Genomic DNA, 20678 nt, shown 5'->3' with positions numbered 1-20678 from the left:
GAATCTCGAAAGCATTCATAGCTAAGATAATTCCGGAAGTATGTGATGCTATAAATGACAACCTAAAAGATTTTTTAAAATTTTATTTATTTCGCCTTGCCAGCAGCTTCGTGTACCAATTTATCAAATAAAAATGATAGTAGATTTGCAGGTGGAATAAATACGCGTCAAAAATTAAAATAATGAATGAAAATGTACTTTTTGAAATCGAATATGTATTCTTTTTTTTTTTTGCAAGTTGTGAGTGAATTTTGAATGAAAATTGTGCCTGATTCTATATTAGAAATTCTCAAGAAAACTATCTCAAAAATAAAGCGTGCCCCGCCAGCTTGCAAAACAAAATAACAACGATTTCATTTAGAAACTTTGAGGGTTTTATTTGTTGATCCAATAATTTTCAAGTCTATAAATATCTTCGCATATTCGCAAATATCTTAAAAATAGAGACATTTCTTCACATTTGGCATCCCTGATTCGAACGCTAAATTCTGTTTTTGGCGTTTTGAGGGATGCAAGTGCGAGTGAATTCAAAAAACTTTGAAGTAGCTCGCACGCCGAATTACAAATGACACTAACTGGCATGATGTGTTCACACGGTGTGAGTAGCTGCACTGCAGTAACTGACTAGACCGAATCGTATTCTTACTCGCACCGTCTGAACCCGGCTTTACATCCATAAAGGCCCATTTATACGTTGCTAGTAGCTGACTTGAGAATGAGCAGCTACTGACCCGGTGAACTCGCTTGACAATTGGTTGACTCGCCTTGTCCGTTCACACAGTGTGAGCTGCTGACGAGAAACTAGATACTACAGCATTGGCTTACCAGGGATGCCAGATGATTTTTCAAATGTCCATCAAATAGTCAGAAACAGTAATCAGGTCCGAATTTAACAGATGATTGATCCGAAATCGACTTCTCTATTGGCAGTTTTCGTCTCAGGTTTTCAATTGCATTTATTTTATTTAGTTCCACAATTTTATCGCGAAATACACGCTGACCGTGTATAAAAATACTTTGTGCTGAATTTCTTCGAACTGAAGGTACTATCCGAAAAAGCAGAAAGGCAACAGGATTTGGGCCAGGAATTGGATGTAAGGAAAAGGAGCAACAAATAAAATCTTGAAGGAACTCTACGATGATGATCCTCTAGAGTACATAGCAGTGTTGAGAAAAACACCTCAATTAGTGGAAACACTGTTGGATTTCATTGGACCAAGAATACAACGGCAAGATACACTCATGAGGGATGCTATACCTGCAAGAGTGAAATGAAAAAGGACATTGATGTGCCTTGCTTCTGGAATATCGTTCAGATAGTTGTCGATATTTTTTAGAATCTCGAAAGCATTCATAGCTAAGATAATTCCGGAAGTATGTGATGCTATAAATGACAACCTAAAAGATTTTTTAAAATTTTATTTATTTCGCCTTGCCAGCAGCTTCGTGTACCAATTTATCAAATAAAAATGATAGTAGATTTGCAGGTGGAATAAATACGCGTCAAAAATTAAAATAATGAATGAAAATGTACTTTTTGAAATCGAATATGTATTCTTTTTTTTTTTTGCAAGTTGTGAGTGAATTTTGAATGAAAATTGTGCCTGATTCTATATTAGAAATTCTCAAGAAAACTATCTCAAAAATAAAGCGTGCCCCGCCAGCTTGCAAAACAAAATAACAACGATTTCATTTAGAAACTTTGAGGGTTTTATTTGTTGATCCAATAATTTTCAAGTCTATAAATATCTTCGCATATTCGCAAATATCTTAAAAATAGAGACATTTCTTCACATTTGGCATCCCTGATTCGAACGCTAAATTCTGTTTTTGGCGTTTTGAGGGATGCAAGTGCGAGTGAATTCAAAAAACTTTGAAGTAGCTCGCACGCCGAATTACAAATGACACTAACTGGCATGATGTGTTCACACGGTGTGAGTAGCTGCACTGCAGTAACTGACTAGACCGAATCGTATTCTTACTCGCACCGTCTGAACCCGGCTTAACGTTTCACTGCTATCTGAGATGGTGCTGCCAACTCCAAAGACGAGTTGACATGACTTTGGCTGTATGATGAAAATGTTGATGTTTGGAAAGGTGAAATGATTTATTTAATCAGTGATTAGGAGAATACATTGATATGGAGTTTTGTTTATGTTTTCAGAATTGAAAAAGTGAATGTACTCGTTGTTACCGTAGAGTCATCCTTTCGGGAGAAGCAATGGTGATAACTGATTTAAATGGTACACCCTGTATAATTCGATGCACTCTATTCACCAGACACTCGTCATTGGCGAGATTCTCCCGCATTGTCGCATACTGCCGCAGATTCGTAGGGTAACACGGGGTGAGTTGGACATACGGGGTGATTTGGACCACCCCATTATCTCAAAAAGTTCGGCTCAACTTGGATTTTTTATAATGTCATCTTCTTTCATTAATAAACCGTATGTAACTAACGTAAAAAAAACTTTGTTAAAATTCGAAGTGAATGATAGCATGAACACAGTAAGCACTTTGATTGTCAAAAAATGTGAATTTTCCGATCGTGGTTTTAAGGTTTTTCCCGCTGATTAAACAAACTTTTCATGTATTGTGCAGTAAAGTTCTGTTCGTCTACAGAAGAGGAACCAGGGCTCTGCATAGTCATAGTCAACTGAGGATAGTCAGCTGACTATCTGACTGACTATATCCATAGTCAGTTACAAATGACTTTTGGCTTCTTCATGCAGTTTCTCCACCAAAACGACTGAACAGCCAGTCGGGCGTTTAGTCACTATCTCCCTCTACCGACTCGACTATATCATTTCATTCTTCCCAGTCAAATTGTCCTCATTGCATTTTGAAGTGACTTCCCCCAAAACGAATTCGTTCCTCTCTTTCTCTCTCCATGTACATGTGCATGCATCGATGTTTGAGTTCAATGTGGTTTGACATACGCTACAGGTGAGCTAGATTCTTCTGTATCGTACACGAAAATCACTTACACGTATAAAATAACGTGCAGTGTGTGCGCGCGCTATTTTGCACGCCTTATACTAACTAATACTAACGTGAGGACCTTTATAGCATACTTGATAAATGTCTAAGTTCATTGGTTTGAGTTCACGATGGGTAGACAATAAACCGTCCATTTATGGGTTAACTTCTTTTTTGCATCAGAAATCAAGTTTCCGTTCCTCTTTATATGAACGTAAAATAAGATTGCGTGCGCGGGTATAAAATTAGTGCCAGGGGGAAATGGAAGTGTGGATTGAAGTCAGTTGAATGAAGAGGCAGATTTGTAATCATTAGTCAAGTCACTTTTGACGTAGGACTACGTCTAACCGGAAGATAATGGGGGTGAAATGAAAATCTAGGAACTGAACAAGTAGGAAAAAATGCAAGATTTGGAACGCTTATAACTCGAGCATTTCTCAATAGATCGTAAAGGTTTTTGCATCAATTGATAGGAAATATATCTACGCATCTATCATAACGGATAACATTTCATTTTTCATGAGATAAATAATTGAATAATTGTGAAATATCAAGCATTGTCCAAATGCACTATGTGCCCATTTTTGATTGGTCCATTTTGTGCTCCTCAAATCGTACCGACCAAAACGGGCAACCAGAGCAGCAGCGAAATAGAATGAAGCACGATTGGAAAGGAAAAAGAAACAAAATAACGAAACATTGGTCGCAGTCTCACACATGCGTAATTCTCCAGTCAGCTTAAAAATCCCCGCTCCGCTGCCGTAACGATCATTCTTTGTGTGGACACCGACTGGACAACATCGTTGCTGGACGAGCTGGACGGCGAGGGATCGAGTGCCTTTCTCAAGGCAAGAGGGTGGAGGTGGTAGCGCTGAAGTAGAGTAGAGTAGAGTTTTCAAAGGGCCTTTCTCAAGGCTAGAGACGAATGAACTGCAAAGGTTTAAAGTCTCTATAATACAATACCTTCCTTCCTTCCGTAACGATCATTCTCATTCAAACCGTACACCACATCGGTTCGCATCACAACACATCAACAAACCAACCCAAGCAGCCATGTCTGGACATGGTAAAAGAGGAAAAGTGAAGGGAAAGGCAAAATCCCGCTCGAACCGTGTTGATCTGGAGTTCCCCGCAAGGGTAGCTAGGCCGAGCGCGTTAGTACCAGTGCACCAGTCCACCTAGCAGGCGACATATAGTTTCGGCCGCCGATGTTATCGAATTAGCTGGCAAAGCTGCTCGCGACAATAAGAAAACCCGCATTCGGAACAGAACACATTCGGTTCGGTGGACATCAAGACAACAGGCAGTTGCAGCGAGTGGCGAATGGCAAACGCAATCGCAAAACGGCATTAGGTAGCAGAAGAAAAAAGTTTGTTCTTTATACAAACTGCTTTGGTAGCAAATCCAGAACAAGGCGGCATCGAGGGCGTTCGAAATGGTTTTTTTCAAAACCACGAGTACTAAGTTTTTTCTAAATTGGAACCATTCCATAAAACAAGGCGCTTTTCAGGGCCATTAAACCTTCCAAAAAAGAGTTCAGGAAATACAGTTCAATGCTTTCTAAAACAATATCCAAAATAATAATAAAACAAATTGATTTTTTCATAATTTGTTCGCCAGGATATGATGAGTATGTGAATTTGGCAGTTGTTCTGAGCTATTGATTTTCACCAATTCTTAAATTGCTTCTAGATTGAAAGTACAGTAATTTACACTTATCTCGACATTTAGCTAATTGGACGGACCTGTAATGCGACATATTTAGTTGGACATTTTTGTAAACATAGAGTTGGACCCCGAAATTATGACCCCACATTGAAAGTCGACACTGTACCACTGTCATCGCAAATGTTCAATTACAGGTTAAAATTACCTTCAATCCGATACTGAGTGGTGGTAATGCGACGTGCCATTGAATGTAATTTACTGTAAAATATGTCACAAGCTGGATGGGAAGAAATTTTCCAACTGTGAAAGCTGTGGCGAGTGGCAAATGCAATCGCTAAACAGAAAGGTTTAGCCGAACAAGATGGGGATATCGAGAGATAACAAAACAATAAACTCTTTAGATTGAAGATCATTTTGTGATCCTAAAAAGGACCCTTTTTAGCCTGCATGTGAATCCAACGAGCGAACAAATCGTAATGAATGTATTTTTTTGCCATCGCTCCCTTTTAACGCTCATTCGTTCGTCTCGTTGGACTCGCCCCTCTGGCTGAGTCTGCCGATTTGTCTCTATCCTGTGAGTGTGTACCGCTAGAGTATAAAACACGCGGACCCTAAAAAAATATCTTATTTTCTTTCAAACCGTAAACCAGTGTGGTTGTACGGCATCGGCATCGTGGACGTAACAAAGGAGGACAAGTTAAGGGAAAGGCAAAGTCTCACTCGAACCGTACAGGTCTCCAGTTCCTTGTTGGTCGCATTCACTGATTGCTCCGCAAGGATAACTAGGCCGAACGAATTGGTGCCGGAGCACCAGTATACCTAACAGCGATTATAGAGTTTCGGCCGTCGGAGTGCTCGAGTTGGCTTGCAAAGCTGCTCACGACAATCAGAAACCCCGCATCAAGAACAGAGCAGCTTCGGTTCGGCGCTCATCAAGGCAACAATTAGTTTCAGTGAGTGGCAAAGTGTTTCTCCGGCACGTCTCATTAAATGTAATTTACTGAACAACATGTCACAAGCTGGATGGGATGAAATTTTCCAACTGTGAAAGCTGTGGCGAGTGGCAAACGCAATAGCTAAACAGGAAGGTTTAACCGAACAAGATGGGAATATCGAGTGATAACAAAAACACAACACCAAAGGTTCTTTTAGAACCATCAACATATTCATAAAGAGTAAACAGTAAACTAATCCTTTTTTCAGGTAGATAGGTATGTATTCACGTAGGAGAAGAAAATAAAACAATATATTTAAAATATATATTTAACAAAAGCTGTCCCCTTTTTATAGTCCTACGTCACTCCGGTTATGTCCCCGACATTACCCACCCGTCTTTTTGTTGGCGGCGACTCCCGAGGCAGTTCTTGTCGAAGCGAAGCTGCTGAGAGTAGATTCGGTCCTCATTTTTCACTTTCGAAGATTTCGGGCTCTGAGAGGAACAATTTGATGCAGCGAAACTGTAAGTTTGATAACAATAAATTAAATTAATTGCATTTTATTTTTTGCATGTTGTGTGGGGTGACATGGAAACGTTTTTGTGGGGTGAATTGGTCTTACAGATTTGGGGTTTTTCTTTGATCTAATTGATTCCAAATGCCGCTGAATAACAAAAAGAGGATGGACAGACAACGTTGGAAGAAGGAGGAGCTTGAAAAAGCAACGCAGGCCATCGAGAACGAATTTTCTTTGACCAAGCATCAAAAGTGTTTGAAAATGCTCGAACAACAGTGAAAACATCCATGCAGAATTCGAGATGTTCTCAATCCATTTTTTCTGGTCTGGAATATGGCCAAGACACCTGGTATCGATCCCAGACCACTGTTATTGATTGTAACATTATTCCAAAATATTTTACATAAACATAAATATGTTTTTTCGATGAAACAAGCACTGGACCAAATCACCCCACAGATGGTCCAAATCACTCCGCATCAAATTTTAATGTCCAAAAATCATCTCTTTTATATTGTGATATATATGATAGTTTAAAGCTTGATATAATGATTAAACATTATTGACTGAGAGAAAACAAGTGTTGCATAGGATACAATGTGACATTTTTTTATTTAGACCGTATTGGTTTGGAAAGATTAGGCGATTTGCTTAGGTGGTCCAAATTTCCCCCTTTTCCCCTGCATAGAGAGATCATGACTTACCAAAACAATGTTTTCACAATATTACAAATAAAAAAAAGGGTGTTCCCCCATATATATTTATATTCATTATCTTTAATTCGCATTCCAGCGTGTCTTTTGTTGAAGATAACATTTTTCGTAAAAACAGCAACATTTAGCTTTGGTATATTTTATCTTGTTTTTCATTCATAGTAGACGTTTACGTAGCTTAAAAACACAAAGTGGCCTGAAATGACTCCTTGTTCAACGTGTAGCAGAGGAAAAATATGCCAGCGTATTTCTTTTTCAAACGTGAATGTAGTTTTCTTGTTTTTTTCCGGTTTTTGCTTCGTTTTAAAGCGACTTATGAAGAATTTTAAAAATTCATGAATTTGACTAGTTTTAATGCAATGCGTTAAATTAAATCTTCATTCCATAACAGTTAAAACCAGGAATATACAAACACTATATACAAAAGTTTCTTCTAGGTAAAATTATACCTTTGAAAGCTTGCACAAATATGTTTCTCATTCTGCAAACGGTCGAAATAAATTACAACTGCTGAAATAAACTAGATCTCTATGGAGAAACTTATTCCACTGCCTTACATTATCACTAGCTTCAGGAGTAAAAAACGTCTAGATTGGTTTTCTTTCACCTCTTTCTCTCTTGTTTGTTTGGCATGTTCTCTTTAACAACTATAATCGATTAGTTTCTCGGTGTGAATTAGTTAATGGGAAATATTCTTATAAAACAGCAACCATTGAACTCGCAAAAATTCGCTTTAACATGTTTGTTTTTTCAAAATTTTATCTATATGCTTTATTTTTATCCGTGGGTCACACAGTAAGATCGAAAAAGTGGTTGGTGCGTGTGATACGATTTTGTTCGTGTCGTAAGGTGTTGTGAAAATGGTGAAAATGTAGTAATAGTTGTAGTAATAGCGGTAAAAGTAGTAGAAGAGTAGTTGGCCATGCGTTCCTTCTGAATATGCTATTTGTTTTCTGTTGTTTTCCTCTGTTCATTCGATTCAGTTGTCTAACAACTCACATCTAATAGTTTGGATTTGTTTTTTGTTTGTTTGTTATCAGGAAACCATCGATTTGATTTGTAAAGTTAATATATAAGTTTAAATTTCAATTTTTAACTGTTTATTTGTTCAGTATTTTAAATATACGCTACATCTGCTAGATTGAATATATTCTCTATCTTCGTAGAAAAGAATCAAAACTAATTAAAGCTTCCATAGAGTTTTTCGTCGCTTCCGAACGTTGTATGTATTCGAAATATTGGTAAAATGCAACTCTGCGTATAAAATAAATTATTCTCTCAAATGTGTGTGTATTTTTTTTTCGTTCTCCTAGATTTGATATTGCTCCGTTGTTGTGTGTTAACAGAAAACATAAGTTGTTTGTAGGATTTTAAAAGTTTTGTTCCCAGCTTTTCCATTTTCTTTGTCCCCACCGCTTCACAGAAACTTGAATGCGTAGCTTCGGCCTGCAGGTAGAATGAGAGTTATCTTAAAACCGGGTAAGGACTTCTTGGAAATGTTCAGTCAACGGTTTTGGTAGCGTTGATTTGCCCCAAAACAATACGATGAAATGAAATTGTAAACGAAACTGACTACAGAAGGGAAAACATTCAATTTAATTAATTAGCTACGTGATGGTTGCGCAACACAGGGCAATAAAGGCTCTCCAAGCTCTACATCAATTACCACTCGAGAATGTAATAATATTTCTCTTCCCTAGGTGGTAACAGCTGAGTGGCCGGAAAAATGAAATTTGGAACATACTTCTCGAGGCTTCTCGGAGGCGGCTAAAATTTAGAAATCTCGTCTCAATTGCGAACAACTCGAGGAATGGGGAATGTGACTAGGATACAAATTTAATTAGCACTCGGAAAGTAATCAAGCGAGAAATGGAATGAAATTCAATACACGTCGCTCACTTTTGGTAGTGGAGATACGATTAGTTCCGAAAGTTACCTAATTAAATTAAAGTCAAAGAAGATTAGCGGAACATTTCTTTGGGCAAAGAAAACGGCACCTAATTTACCTTGCTAATTCCCCCCTCGTTTAGGACTTATCCTCTAAATTCCCATTGCTGGTTAGCGTACCTTTCGCACTGTTCTCCGTGCTTTTCTTCTTCCTCGTCTCCTGATCCTCGCCCTCCGCTTCGAACGTTTCGTAATCTTCCGAATCTTCCGCTGTTTTAGAGGAATCATCAATCTTTTTACCGTTCGTTTTCTTATTCCCCTTCCGTTTGGTGTCCCCATTCTTTTTAGCCCCCTTTTTCTTACCCTTGTGCTGGTCGCAATCCTCGTCGCACTCCTCCACCGAAGCCAGCGCCCGGTCTTGCAGACTCGTCAGCAGCTGTTCCTTCGCGTTTTCGCACAACCGGAACGTCTCCAGGAACTCATTCAGATCCACCAGTCCGTCCTTGTTGATGTCCATCATCCGGCACATGTCCAGCAGCTGTTCGTGGGTGTTGTGGGGGAAATGCTTCTCCAGCAGGTCGCAAGCCTCCCCGAATTCCTCCAGTGAGATTTGGCCCGAGTTATCCTTGTCCAGTATCCGGAAGATGGTTTCCAGGCTGTTCTTGTTCTTGTACAGCGATTCCGCCACCGACATCGTTCCATTTTGGGCGCATTTCTAGGAAAAACAAAAAACGAGAGAGGGAAAAATAAGCGTTAACAGAATCAACGCTAGTAGGGAAAAAACTTGAAAGAAAAACAGTCCACGGAACAAGGTAAGAAAATTCAATTTTTTACCTTTGTGACACCCGGGGACGGGATGAATTGCTAACGACAACTTATAAATTGAAACGATGTTAACTCAGCTCAGCAAACACAGAGATCTGGGCTGGGATGAAAGAAAAAGGATTGCTTTGGATTTCCAACGCCTGATGAATTCCGTAATGACGTTTCATTATGCCAACAAAGCTAGAGGGGAAAGGTAGACGACGCGCAAAATTCCATTTGGAATCCCCTTTTTTTTCATTTTATATGATGGGATCTATTCGATGTGGTATTTTCTCCTGGGGTGCGTCGTGAGAAATCATTTACATAATAAATATGAGGAATGTCGAAGATGAAAGTATAAACATCATTCACTTTTTTCGTTGCAAAATGTTGTATGGAATATAGAGAAGCGTAGTCTAAACACTTCATATGTCCAAAATTTGGATGCTCTACAAATTGAACTGATCTCTGCAATCCAGCTGAACAGACGGAAATTATTATCAACAGGTGCACCAAGCAGAATAGAGTACTCGGAACGTTTTTAACTCGTAGGGTAAATGATCTTGGTTTGTCCAGTCGAAAATATGATCATGGTTTGCCCACTTTTTTGAATGCTCTAATTCAGCGCTCCTGTGTCAAATAAGGCCTTCGAATGTTTCGAAACATATAAATGAAATTGTCTTTTACATGATTTATAGTAGTTTGATAGTATATTTTTACGAAATCACATGTTTTAAAGGATTCTAACTTTTAATCGATCACCAGATGATTATTTGGCACGTATTCAGACAAACAAAACTTATAAATATTGCAAAACTTATAAATATTGTAAACATCATGCTTGCTCACCATTTGTATCGGATTTACATAGCTAAACCATTAAATTAACGCATTTTGATGAACTCAATTCTGATCATGAGTTGTCCAATTCAATAATGTTGTTTTGCCCACATGATTTCTATGGCAACCGCTTGGCGCGCTGCAGTTTGTTTATGTTTGTTTATGGTGTGCTTCGCGCATAGCAGAAGTATGGTTTTTCTGTGTTGATTGTGTTGAGGTGAACACTTCTAAAATGCCCAAGAAAAGGCAATATTTTGAAGAAAGCCTAAATTATGAATGAATCAATATGATGACAGTAAACTCAAGCAATGATAAATGCAACATCTAATTGTGAATTCGAATGTTTTCATTCAAAGATGGAGATTTCTAAAACCGGACAAACCATGATCATTTTTTTGGGCAAACCATGATCATAATTCTTCTTTAAGGAAAATCTTTAAAAAACATAAAAATTTGAATAATTTCAACACCTTATGATAGTATTAGCAAACAAGAGACTTGGGGCTTTTCAACAAACCCAAACTCGTATCGATTATGTGTGATTTTCATGAAGAAAAATCGATTTGCATTTACTAGTTGCGTAAAAACACCCCAAATTGGACAAACCAAGATCATTTACCCTACTTGTTTTTTTTTTTTTTTTTTGGAATGGTATTACTCAAGAATGTTTTAATGATCGAATTCAGAAGAAAATAAATGAGGAACAAAAAAGTGCCCAAGCGAGATCGCATTGTGAATGTAGTAATATATTGTCGACAAGAACGAATATCGTAGAAGTTTGAGAATGAAATCTTCAATACAAATATTTGATAGCCCTGACAAGGGCCGATGGCATCGAAATTTTAACAATAACTATTTAGTTGGAGGCCTTTAAAAGCCACCCCACTTCCATGTTTTTGATGAAGCAGCTAAAGATGGTTGATTCATTCTTACCCTCGAGTCAACAACACACAAATTGATATGCGGCAATTTGTTCCGATTTTGTCAATGAGCCCTTAAATAAAGCTATCGATTTCGAAGGGAAAAATGATTCCGTAAAATCGTGACCTGTTCTCAAACTAAACTGCTTGCGGTTGAATTCGACACGTTCATTAAACAGCGCAAACTAACAAGCGCTTGGCGGATTAGATCCATTAACACTCCTATACTCGCGCATTGGTCTGTCAGACCGAGAAATCAATAATTCGTTCATTTCTTAGAAGATTTCAATACTACGACTTGGCGATTTTCTCTAGCTTCGTTATTCGTCATTCTTCATCGTTTAGCGTATCGCATGTGTTGGTACAATGGGGACGTTTGCCACTTTTTTAACACTTTCGGTCTGACACACCGACGCGAGTATAGGAGTAACTTTTTTGGACAAGTGCCTTTTTGAAGTAGAACTACGTCTTTCATCAAGGGTGCCAAATCAGAAAACAGGTCACGTTTTTATGAAACAAAGTTAACGTTAATAACAATTTTTGCAGCGAACGGATTTTGGCGATTTACATACCAAACGAATCGGAAATTCCCTAAGATTTGTTTGATATGCTATACATGACAATCCCATAGTCTGTATTAGGTTTAAACTGATGAAAATTGGAAGCATTCCCATTTCCTCATACATTTGTTCAGTCCATTTGTGTGCTTTCCCGAACAGAGCTGTCAATAACGAGCAACTTATTGACGAGTAACGAACGGTTTCTCCCGTATGGTGTAAAGTCTCCGTGAACAAAGGAAAAGAAGAAGAACGAAGGGGGATATTTGCCTAAACGGTTGATCTCACTGAGGCAAACTTTCATTCTTAGTGAGGAAATCGACTGAACAACATCGTTGCTGGACGAGCTGGACGGCGAGGGATTTCTCAAGGTAATGGGGGTGGAGGAGTAATATGATGGATAAAGTAAAGTTTTCCAAGGGCTTTTATGAAGGTTAGAGACGAATGTACTGAAGAAGTTTAAAGTCTGTCTAATTCAAAAGCAAGGAAAGAAGGCAAACTTTCAGTCTCGTTCTGTATTCAAAGCATCTCTTGTTTTACGTCATCATATGTCTTCGTTTCGGATTGAGCTGTGGACGCGACTAAATTACTCACTCGCTAATGTCTCTGGTATTACAATCATTGCTTCAAACTGATGTCATTGCATTAAGGTTCTGAACTACACAATTGTGTGGGGAATCATCAAACTAGGCTATCATCAGCTCACCAAGAAAATAAATATTCTGGAATTTTGTCAGTGATTTGGTTTCGCATGACGGTAGGAAAACTCTCTCCACAAAGGATGACAGCTAAGCTAATCTAGACTGACAATATTAACAGAAAGGGCTTCTGTTGAGAAGAGCGCAAAACAGAGATAAGTGTGTGTATATTTAGTTGCTTCAAGCCATCGATATATGGATATTCCTGTGCGTACGTGCGTGCTTCATAACCCGTACGGAAAAATAGTGCATCTTAGCGTAGCGAAACCCCATTTGTAATCTATCTCTATATATAAAAATGGAGTGATGTCTGTCTGTCTGATTCTTATAGACTCGGAAACTACTGAACCGATCGACATGAAAATTGGTATGTAGGGGTTTTTGGGGCCGGGGAAGGTTTTCGTGATATTTTGAGACCCCTCCCCCCTCTCTAAGGGGGGGCTGACATACAAATGAAACACAAATTTCTGCATTACTCGGAAATTAACCAAGCAAACGAAACCAAAGTTGGCATGTGAAAGTTTTAGGGTACAATAAATATTTCTATGATGGTTAGACAGTCCTTCCCCCACTCAAAGGGGGGGCTGCCATACAAATGAAACACAAATTTCTGCATTACTCGAGAATTAATCAAGCAAATGAAACCAAATTTGGCATGTGGAGGTTTTAGGATGCAATAAATGTTTCTATGGTGTTAAGATACTCCTTCCCCCTCTCTTAGAGGGGGCTGCCGTACAAATGAAACACAAATTTTTGCATTACCCGAGAATTAATCAAGCAAATTAAACCAAATTAGGCATATGGAAACTTTAGGGTGCAATGAATGTTTCTATGGTGGTTAGATACCCCTCCCCCCTCTCTTAGGGGTGGCTGCTATACAAATAAAACACAAATTTCTGCATTACTCGAGAATTAATCAAGTAAATGGGCGGGACGAAGTTTGCCGGGTTAGCTAGTATATATATATAAAAATGGATTTCTGTCTGTCTGAAACTACTGAAACGATCAACATGAAAATTGGTATGTAGGGTTTTTTGGGGCCGGGGAAGGTTTTCGTGATAGTTTGAGACCCCTCCCCCCTCTCTAAGGGAGGGGGGGCTGCCATACAAATGAAACACAAATTTATGCATTACTCAAGAATTATTCAAGCAAATGAAACCAAATTAGGCATCTGAAGGTTTAAGGGTGCAATAAATGTTTCTAAGGTGGTTCAACACTCCTCCTACCTTTCTGAAGAGGGGAGGGGGGAGCATACATGCATACATCTGCCATACAAATGAAGCATACATTTCTGCATAATTCAAGAACTAATCAAGCAAACTGAACCACATTTGGCATGTGGAGGTTTTTGGGAGCAAGAAATATTTCTAAGTCGGTTCAACACTCCTCCTACCAGTTCTGTGATTGGACCCATGAACATGCTCATAGTAAGAAAACGTGGATGTTTGAAGGTATTGATAACAAAACACAAATTGTGGGCGGGACGAAGTTTGCCGAGTCAGCTAGTATACTGTATATAATCTCACAAAGTTCTACATCACTGCTTTGTCAAGTAAAAACCATTGCGACCAGTACAGCACATATGTCAACATTTAATACGATCGTAAAGGGTTAAATTTATAAGTTCAATTTTGAAGCATAATCTTAGCTATATTTTCATTGATTGGCATAGTTATTATAAATTTGACGATGTTGATGGTATCCACGTAAAAATTCGCATTCACTTTGCTTTAGTAGGAAAAAGATAAACAGTGTTATTTATTTATTGTAAATGGGCTAGATGACGCAAATTTTTGCATCTTTTCGCCTGAGATTTAATATGAGAAAGCAGTCCTACAGGCTACACTGACTCTCATTCAGACTGATTCGAATGCTATAGGAATGAAATTGATGAGTTGGAAAAAATATTATTCAGATCAAGCCATAACTAATATTGGTTCGCTATTTTGAAAAATCTGTAAATCTGTATGAAAATCTGAAAAATCTGTAATCTACAGATTCTTGGTTTCAAAAAGTCTGAAAAATCTGTATAAATACAGATTATTCTGTAGATATGGTAACCCTGGTCCTGGGGTGTAAACTTAAAGTCTCAAAAACGAGGGGGTTACGTTCTAAGTTACCGGATGAACGAAGTTTTATGAAAATAATATTACTCGAATAATAAAAGACCTACAAGTGATATTTTTTTACTCATTGGCCATAATTTTTTTTTAATATCCCAAAACTGCCTCAAAAATATTTAAATCTCTATAAATAGCGATAGCTTCTTGAAATTTCATTTCAGTCTGATTTGAGTCTGATCTGATTTGGGTCACCCCATTATCTCAAAAACTACGGCTCAACATGGATTTGTTATAATGTCATCTTCTTTCATTAATGAACCGTATGTAACTAACGTAGAAAAACTTTGGTAAAATTCGACAGGTGGAAGGAAATGTTAGCATGTACACAGCAAGCACTTTGATTGTCAAAAAATATGCATTTTCCGATCGTGGTTTTAAGGTTTTTCTGTTAGAAATCATGTCATGCAAAAACTTAGAAAAACTTAGAGCATTTGATGAGAGGAGGGTAATGATTTCAGAAGTGGATAATTGAGACGCAAATATGCATTTTTCGCACTGAAATGCATAAAGGGTGTCTCACATCAAATTGCATCACGGAAAAAACGCTGTAGAAATTCGCCCAGTAGACCGATCCTTTTGGAAATTTTAGACAGTAAAATAAAAACTATTAAACAACTTTTGGCATTTTCTTTTTATTCATATTTCGAGCCCAAGCCCGTATGCTCGCACCTTCCTCTTAAGATTCTGTAAGGTTCTGTACAACGTCATGTTGTAGTTTTTTTTGAACAGAAATCCATTTTCTCTTGAAGTCCGCCTCTGATTTGACAACTTTTGGGTTCTTCCGGAGGGCCTGCTTCATAATCGCCCAATATTTCTCTATTGGGCGAAGCTACGGCGCGTTGGGCGGGTTCATTTCCTTTGGCACGAAGGTGACCCCGTTGGCTTCGTACCACTCCAACACGTCCTTTGAATAGTGGCACGAAGCGAGATTCGGCCAGAAGATGATCGGGCCCTCGTGCTGCTTCAATAGTGGTAGTAAGCGCTTCTGTAGGCACTCCTTAAGGTAAACCCGCCCGTTTACCGTGCCGGTCATCACGAAGGGGGCGCTCCGCTTTCCGCAAGAGCAGATCGCTTGCCACACCATGTACTTTTTGGCAAACTTGAATAGTTTCTTCTTGCGAATCTCCTCCGGAACGCTGAATTTGTCCTCTGCGGAGAAGAACAACAGGCCCGGCATCTGACTAAAGTCCGCTTTGACGAAGGTTTCGTCATCCATTACCAGGCAATGCGGCTTCGTCAGCATTTCGGTGTACAGCTTCCGGGCTCGCGTCTTCCCCACCATGTTTTGCCTTTCGTCGCGGTTAGGAGCCTTCTGAACCTTGTATGTACGCAGGCCCTCCCGCTGCTTGGTCCGCTGGACGAATGAACTTGACAAATTCAGCTTATTGGCGACATCCCGGACCGAACTTCTCGGATCACGTCTAAACTGCTTAACTACGCGCTTGTGATCTTTTTCACTGACGGAGCATCCATTTTTGCCGTTCTTCACCTTGCGGTCGATGGTTAGGTTCTCGAAGTATCGGTTTAGTACTCTGCTGACCGTGGATTGGACGATTCCCAGCATCTTACCGCTGTCCCGATGTGACAACTCCGGATTCTCGAAATGAGTGCGCAGGATTAATTCACGACGCTCTTTTTCATTCGACGAAATTTTTCCAAATCTACGAAAAATTGACAGTGAAGCATGGCCAACGTGATCTATACACTCTTATCTGATTATAAGCGATAGCTGAAGATATAATTCCTAAAAATTAAATTTCTACAGCGTTTTTTCCGTGATGCAATTTGATGTGACACACCCTTTATAAACCATCGAAAAAAACTGTGGATGATAACTTCGTCAAATATGCTTCTTTTCATACATCGCACAAAAAAATCGCACAAAAAAAAACGGCACAAGAACAGAAAATCGCACAAAAAAAATTCGCACAAAAAAACCGCACAACAACAGGTTCTACTGTATTTGGTAGTTTAAAGCTTGATATAATGATTAAACATTTTTGATTGAGAGTAAACAAGTGTAGCTTAATATACAATGTGACATTTTTTATTTAGACCGTATTGGTTTGGAAATATTAGGCGATTTGCTTAGGTAGTCCAAATTTCCCCTTTTCCCCTACGGAGGATTGGTTGTCTTGATGATTTGAGTGTCGAACGCCAAAAAGAGATCACACGCGAAAGAATATTATGTCGTTTATATTTGAACAAATCACAAGACAATTCCAAGAGAAAACAAAATATCCATTCATCCATTTATTGGGAATTGACTTTTTTTTTTGCTGTTTATTAAAATCCAAAGAGTAAAAGTTTGCTACTAAAAGGAAAAATTCGTTCTAAGCTGAGCAAACCAAGCGGAAGACCTTCCGGATCCGGTCCAACAATGGAAAAGGGAATGTTGGAGTGCATTGGCGATTTTCATCGGGAATTATAAGAACGGTCAAAATCGTCTAAAGCCGAAACATTTAAAGCAATTCAAGCTCGACACATGTTATGAGTATCTGACAGTGAACTGAAAAAGTCGATTTGACAAACTGGCAACTACGAAGTTTCGGAAAGGAGGTTTTTGCCAAAAGAAACCAAGACTCCGTAGTTATTTGCTGCTGAAATCAATTCTAATGATGTCATTAACGGGATTGCATTGGATGTGTTACAGTTCATCATGAAGTGGGACTTTCAAGAATCGGTTCTAATTGTTACAGTGAATTGAAGCTGTTTCTAACCGTGTGCGTTTCTGTGACATCTTGTGGAGAGGCTTATCAGAGTTGAAATTAATTTAAAATTTGCGATCATCGAAGGGTCAGACATGTTTAACAAATAAACCATATTTTATTTATTTTCATCAGTTCATGTAGAGCATCCATACCAAACGGTCGTTCTGCTAAACTGCTCTTAATCCAAAGTGTACATCGATTTGAATTCAAAAGTCGGCCTCAGCCACCCGAGATAATTAAAGTTAGTGCTCCGCCACCCGGCGAGACCTTATATGGAATCATTGCGACGTAAACTTGAGTGAAGTTATTGCTACCGTCTTACTTCACATACTGAAGTAACAGGGTCCAAGGACAGAAGAGAGCTACCTAGTGTTTTGCGTCTCCATTGAATTTGAAAATTCAAAATTAGTGTGTGATAAACACCAAGTGTATCCATAAATTTTTTATACTAACTATAATTAAGTCGGCAGTAAGTGACGAACCCAAAAAAAGGAAGTTTAGTGTGGAAGCACATGGCATGTATGAGCGGGGACGATCCCGGAGGGTCAAGAAATGAATTCGGAGCTGTCACCACCCTTCTCCTCACCGGGAAAAACGGAACAAACCTGCCATGTAACCCGTTTGTAATAGGGAAGAGCATAGAAAATTTCGCCGGAGCAATAGAGAGTGCAAAAAGTGAGGCAAAATGCACTCGATATGTACTTCGAACGAGAAGTGCAACCCAGGTTGAAAGATTACTTCAAATGACTCAGCTTTTCGACGGAACTGAAGTATCGATCGTATTACATCCGACTCTCAACATCAGTCGCTGCGTCATATCTTCGTTCGATTTATTACCTCTAAGTGAGGAAGAAATAAAAAAAGAATTGGAAGGTCAAGGGGTTATAAAAGCGAGGAGAATATTAAAAAGCAATAAAGAGAATACCCCAGCCATCATTCTAACATTTAATAAGTCGATTTACCCGGAGACAGTGAAAGTAGGAGTTCTTCGCGTAAGAACTCGTTCCTATTATCCGAACCCAATGCTGTGCTTTAAGTGCTACGAGTACGGCCACCCACGATTGAACTGCCCTAAAGATATAAAACGATGCTACAATTGCTCCAGCGAACATGAAGATAGAGAAACGTGCGAAGAACAACCATTCTGCCGAAACTGTAAAGGTAGTCACCGACCTAGCAGTCGTCAGTGTGAAATTTATAGAACTGAAGTCGCAGTGATCCGTACGAAAATAGATTACAACCTCTCGTATGTGGATGCGAGAAAACGTGTAGCGGCTACCTACTGGTACCTACGCACAGGTAGCTGCGCAACCCCGACTTGATCACGCCAGACTGAACACTCTCTCAAACCAAGTTAAAGAAAAACAAGCGGAAATCTCAAAACTCGAAAAGCAACTAGAACAAAGACAAGCGATGGAAGAGAAAATGAACACCATCATCGAACAAAACAAGGAGAAGGATGACAAAATTAATGAATTACTAGAACTAATCCGAGACAGAGACACGAAAATTGAAAAACTTGAACTACAAAGCCAAAAAATGAAAAAGTTCATCGACACGTCGCTTCATGGTAGATCACGGTCGAACTCACAGACCAGTGAACCAGAACACGAAGGAATAAGGAAATCAAAACGAGGCACAATTCAGCAACATTCTCATTCACAACAACAAACATCAGGCATGTCACCACCTCCGAAAAAAGTATCGAATAATTCAAGAAGCCTAATCATGACCAGACAAGCAGCTAACCACATTGCCGTGGAAGAAGTTGATCTAACCGATTCCGAAACCAGCCAAGATTTGTTCAAATCACCTGTTCGACCCAATAATGCAAAATCGAAATAGTCATAAGCCTACGCCAAACCCCAAGTCTCACATTATAAACAACAACAGCACGCAACATAACAACATCAGCAACCGGTTTGAGGAATGGGAATGTGAAGTACCACCCTCACTTCGTAAAGAAGCGCAGCAGGAAGGTGAATCCGTCCGGGACGTCTTGCTTCAACCCGTTGATGGTGAAGCCTCCTCTGCGGCCGGCAGTAGAATATCAGAATATCCAGCTAGCGCACAGCAACAAACAACAACGCAATTCAGAACAACCAAAGTAAATTTTGACCCAACGTACGAATCATCAATTATTTCAACTCAGAAAGAAACATCGAATGTAGTCAGCATAACACCAGTCCCCGTAGCATCCCTGCCCGGGGAAGTTCCGACTTCTAACGATGAACCTCCGGCGGCAGATGCTGCGGGGAACCTGGGTTGCCCCCGGGTAAGTTCACCTATTCATTCCTCCACGAACACGACTGGCGGCCTCGTCTGTTTGCTTTCAGTATCTCCACAAGCAGCAGAAAACGCCAGTGCAACAGAGTCAATACCAGCAAACTTACCGATTCCACTCGTCAATCCTCACTACCCGCTTCATTTTCACCCGTCGATCCACTGTAGCAGAGAGAAAATCATAAATGTAACGAACAACGAAACACATACAACACCCACCCTCGCAGCATCCCTGTCCGGAGAAGTACCGTGTACTAATGATGAGCCTCCGGCGGCAGATGCTGCGGGGAACCCGGGTTATTCCCGGGTAAGTTCCTCATGTTTATATAACTTGAACACATCCACTGCCTCTACTCACGTTTCTCCAGAACCCTCGTCAACGTCATCCAGTGTCAACATCACACTCGCCATTCAGTGGAATCTGAATGGCCTCCGTAATAACCTGGGAGACTTGCAGTGCATTATTGCACGTACAGATCCACTGTGCCTGGCCCTGCAAGAGACCCATATTCGTGGCGATACGAATCCGTCGAGTTGGTTTGGTAACCGCTATTCATGGGAGGCGGCAATCGGGGAGAACATTTTTCAGTCTGTTGGTATTGCAGTCCGTTCTGATATCCCGTCCACCCCTGTACAACTGGACACCGAACTGATTGCAATTGCCAGGAAGATGTTGTTTCCGGCAGCCATTACGGTTGTATCTATCTATGTACCGCAAAACCAGCCCAATTTCTGCGCCATGCTTGACCATTTGATAGATCAGATCGACACACCATTCCTGCTCCTGGGTGACTTCAATGCACACCATACGCTATGGGGATCCTCTAGAGATAGCCGTAGGGGGTTAGAAATCGCGAATATTGTAGAGAACCGGAACGCGATAATTCTGAACGACGGTAGCATCACCTTCTCACGGGGTCGATCAACATCAGCCATTGACCTCTCCATCTCCTCCCACCAACTGGTTGATTCACTTAGTTGGTCAACGTTTTCAGACAAGTGCCACATTGATCACTATCCCATAATGGTGAGATACGGCAGGT

General features: G+C 39.7%; 1 protein-coding gene across 10 annotated transcripts in view; it reads right to left on the bottom strand.

Moving 5' to 3' along the window:
- Window positions 1–6854: 6854 nt before the first annotated feature.
- Window positions 6855–20678, bottom strand: part of LOC129768368 (serine/threonine-protein phosphatase rdgC) — a 197975-nt gene continuing 184151 nt past the window's right edge. The window contains exons 11-13 of one of the 10 annotated variants that reach the window (XM_055769978.1): window positions 9063–9414; window positions 8880–8969; window positions 6855–8748 (exon numbers count right to left, since the gene is read on the bottom strand). In XM_055769978.1, coding sequence (XP_055625953.1) covers window positions 8732–8748; window positions 8880–8969; window positions 9063–9414 — 459 coding nt within the window. In that variant the 3' untranslated portion in view covers window positions 6855–8731. Of the gene's footprint in view, window positions 9415–20678 lie in introns of all 10 variants that reach the window. The other 9 variants (XR_008741667.1, XM_055769975.1, XM_055769977.1 and 6 more) reach the window with 9 other exon arrangements.

Source organism: Toxorhynchites rutilus, chromosome 2, assembly GCF_029784135.1.
Source record: "Toxorhynchites rutilus septentrionalis strain SRP chromosome 2, ASM2978413v1, whole genome shotgun sequence".
NCBI lineage: Eukaryota > Metazoa > Arthropoda > Insecta > Diptera > Culicidae > Toxorhynchites > Toxorhynchites rutilus.
The sequence above is the reverse complement of the archived record's forward strand: the minus strand, read 5'-3'. Positions and strand labels throughout refer to the sequence as shown.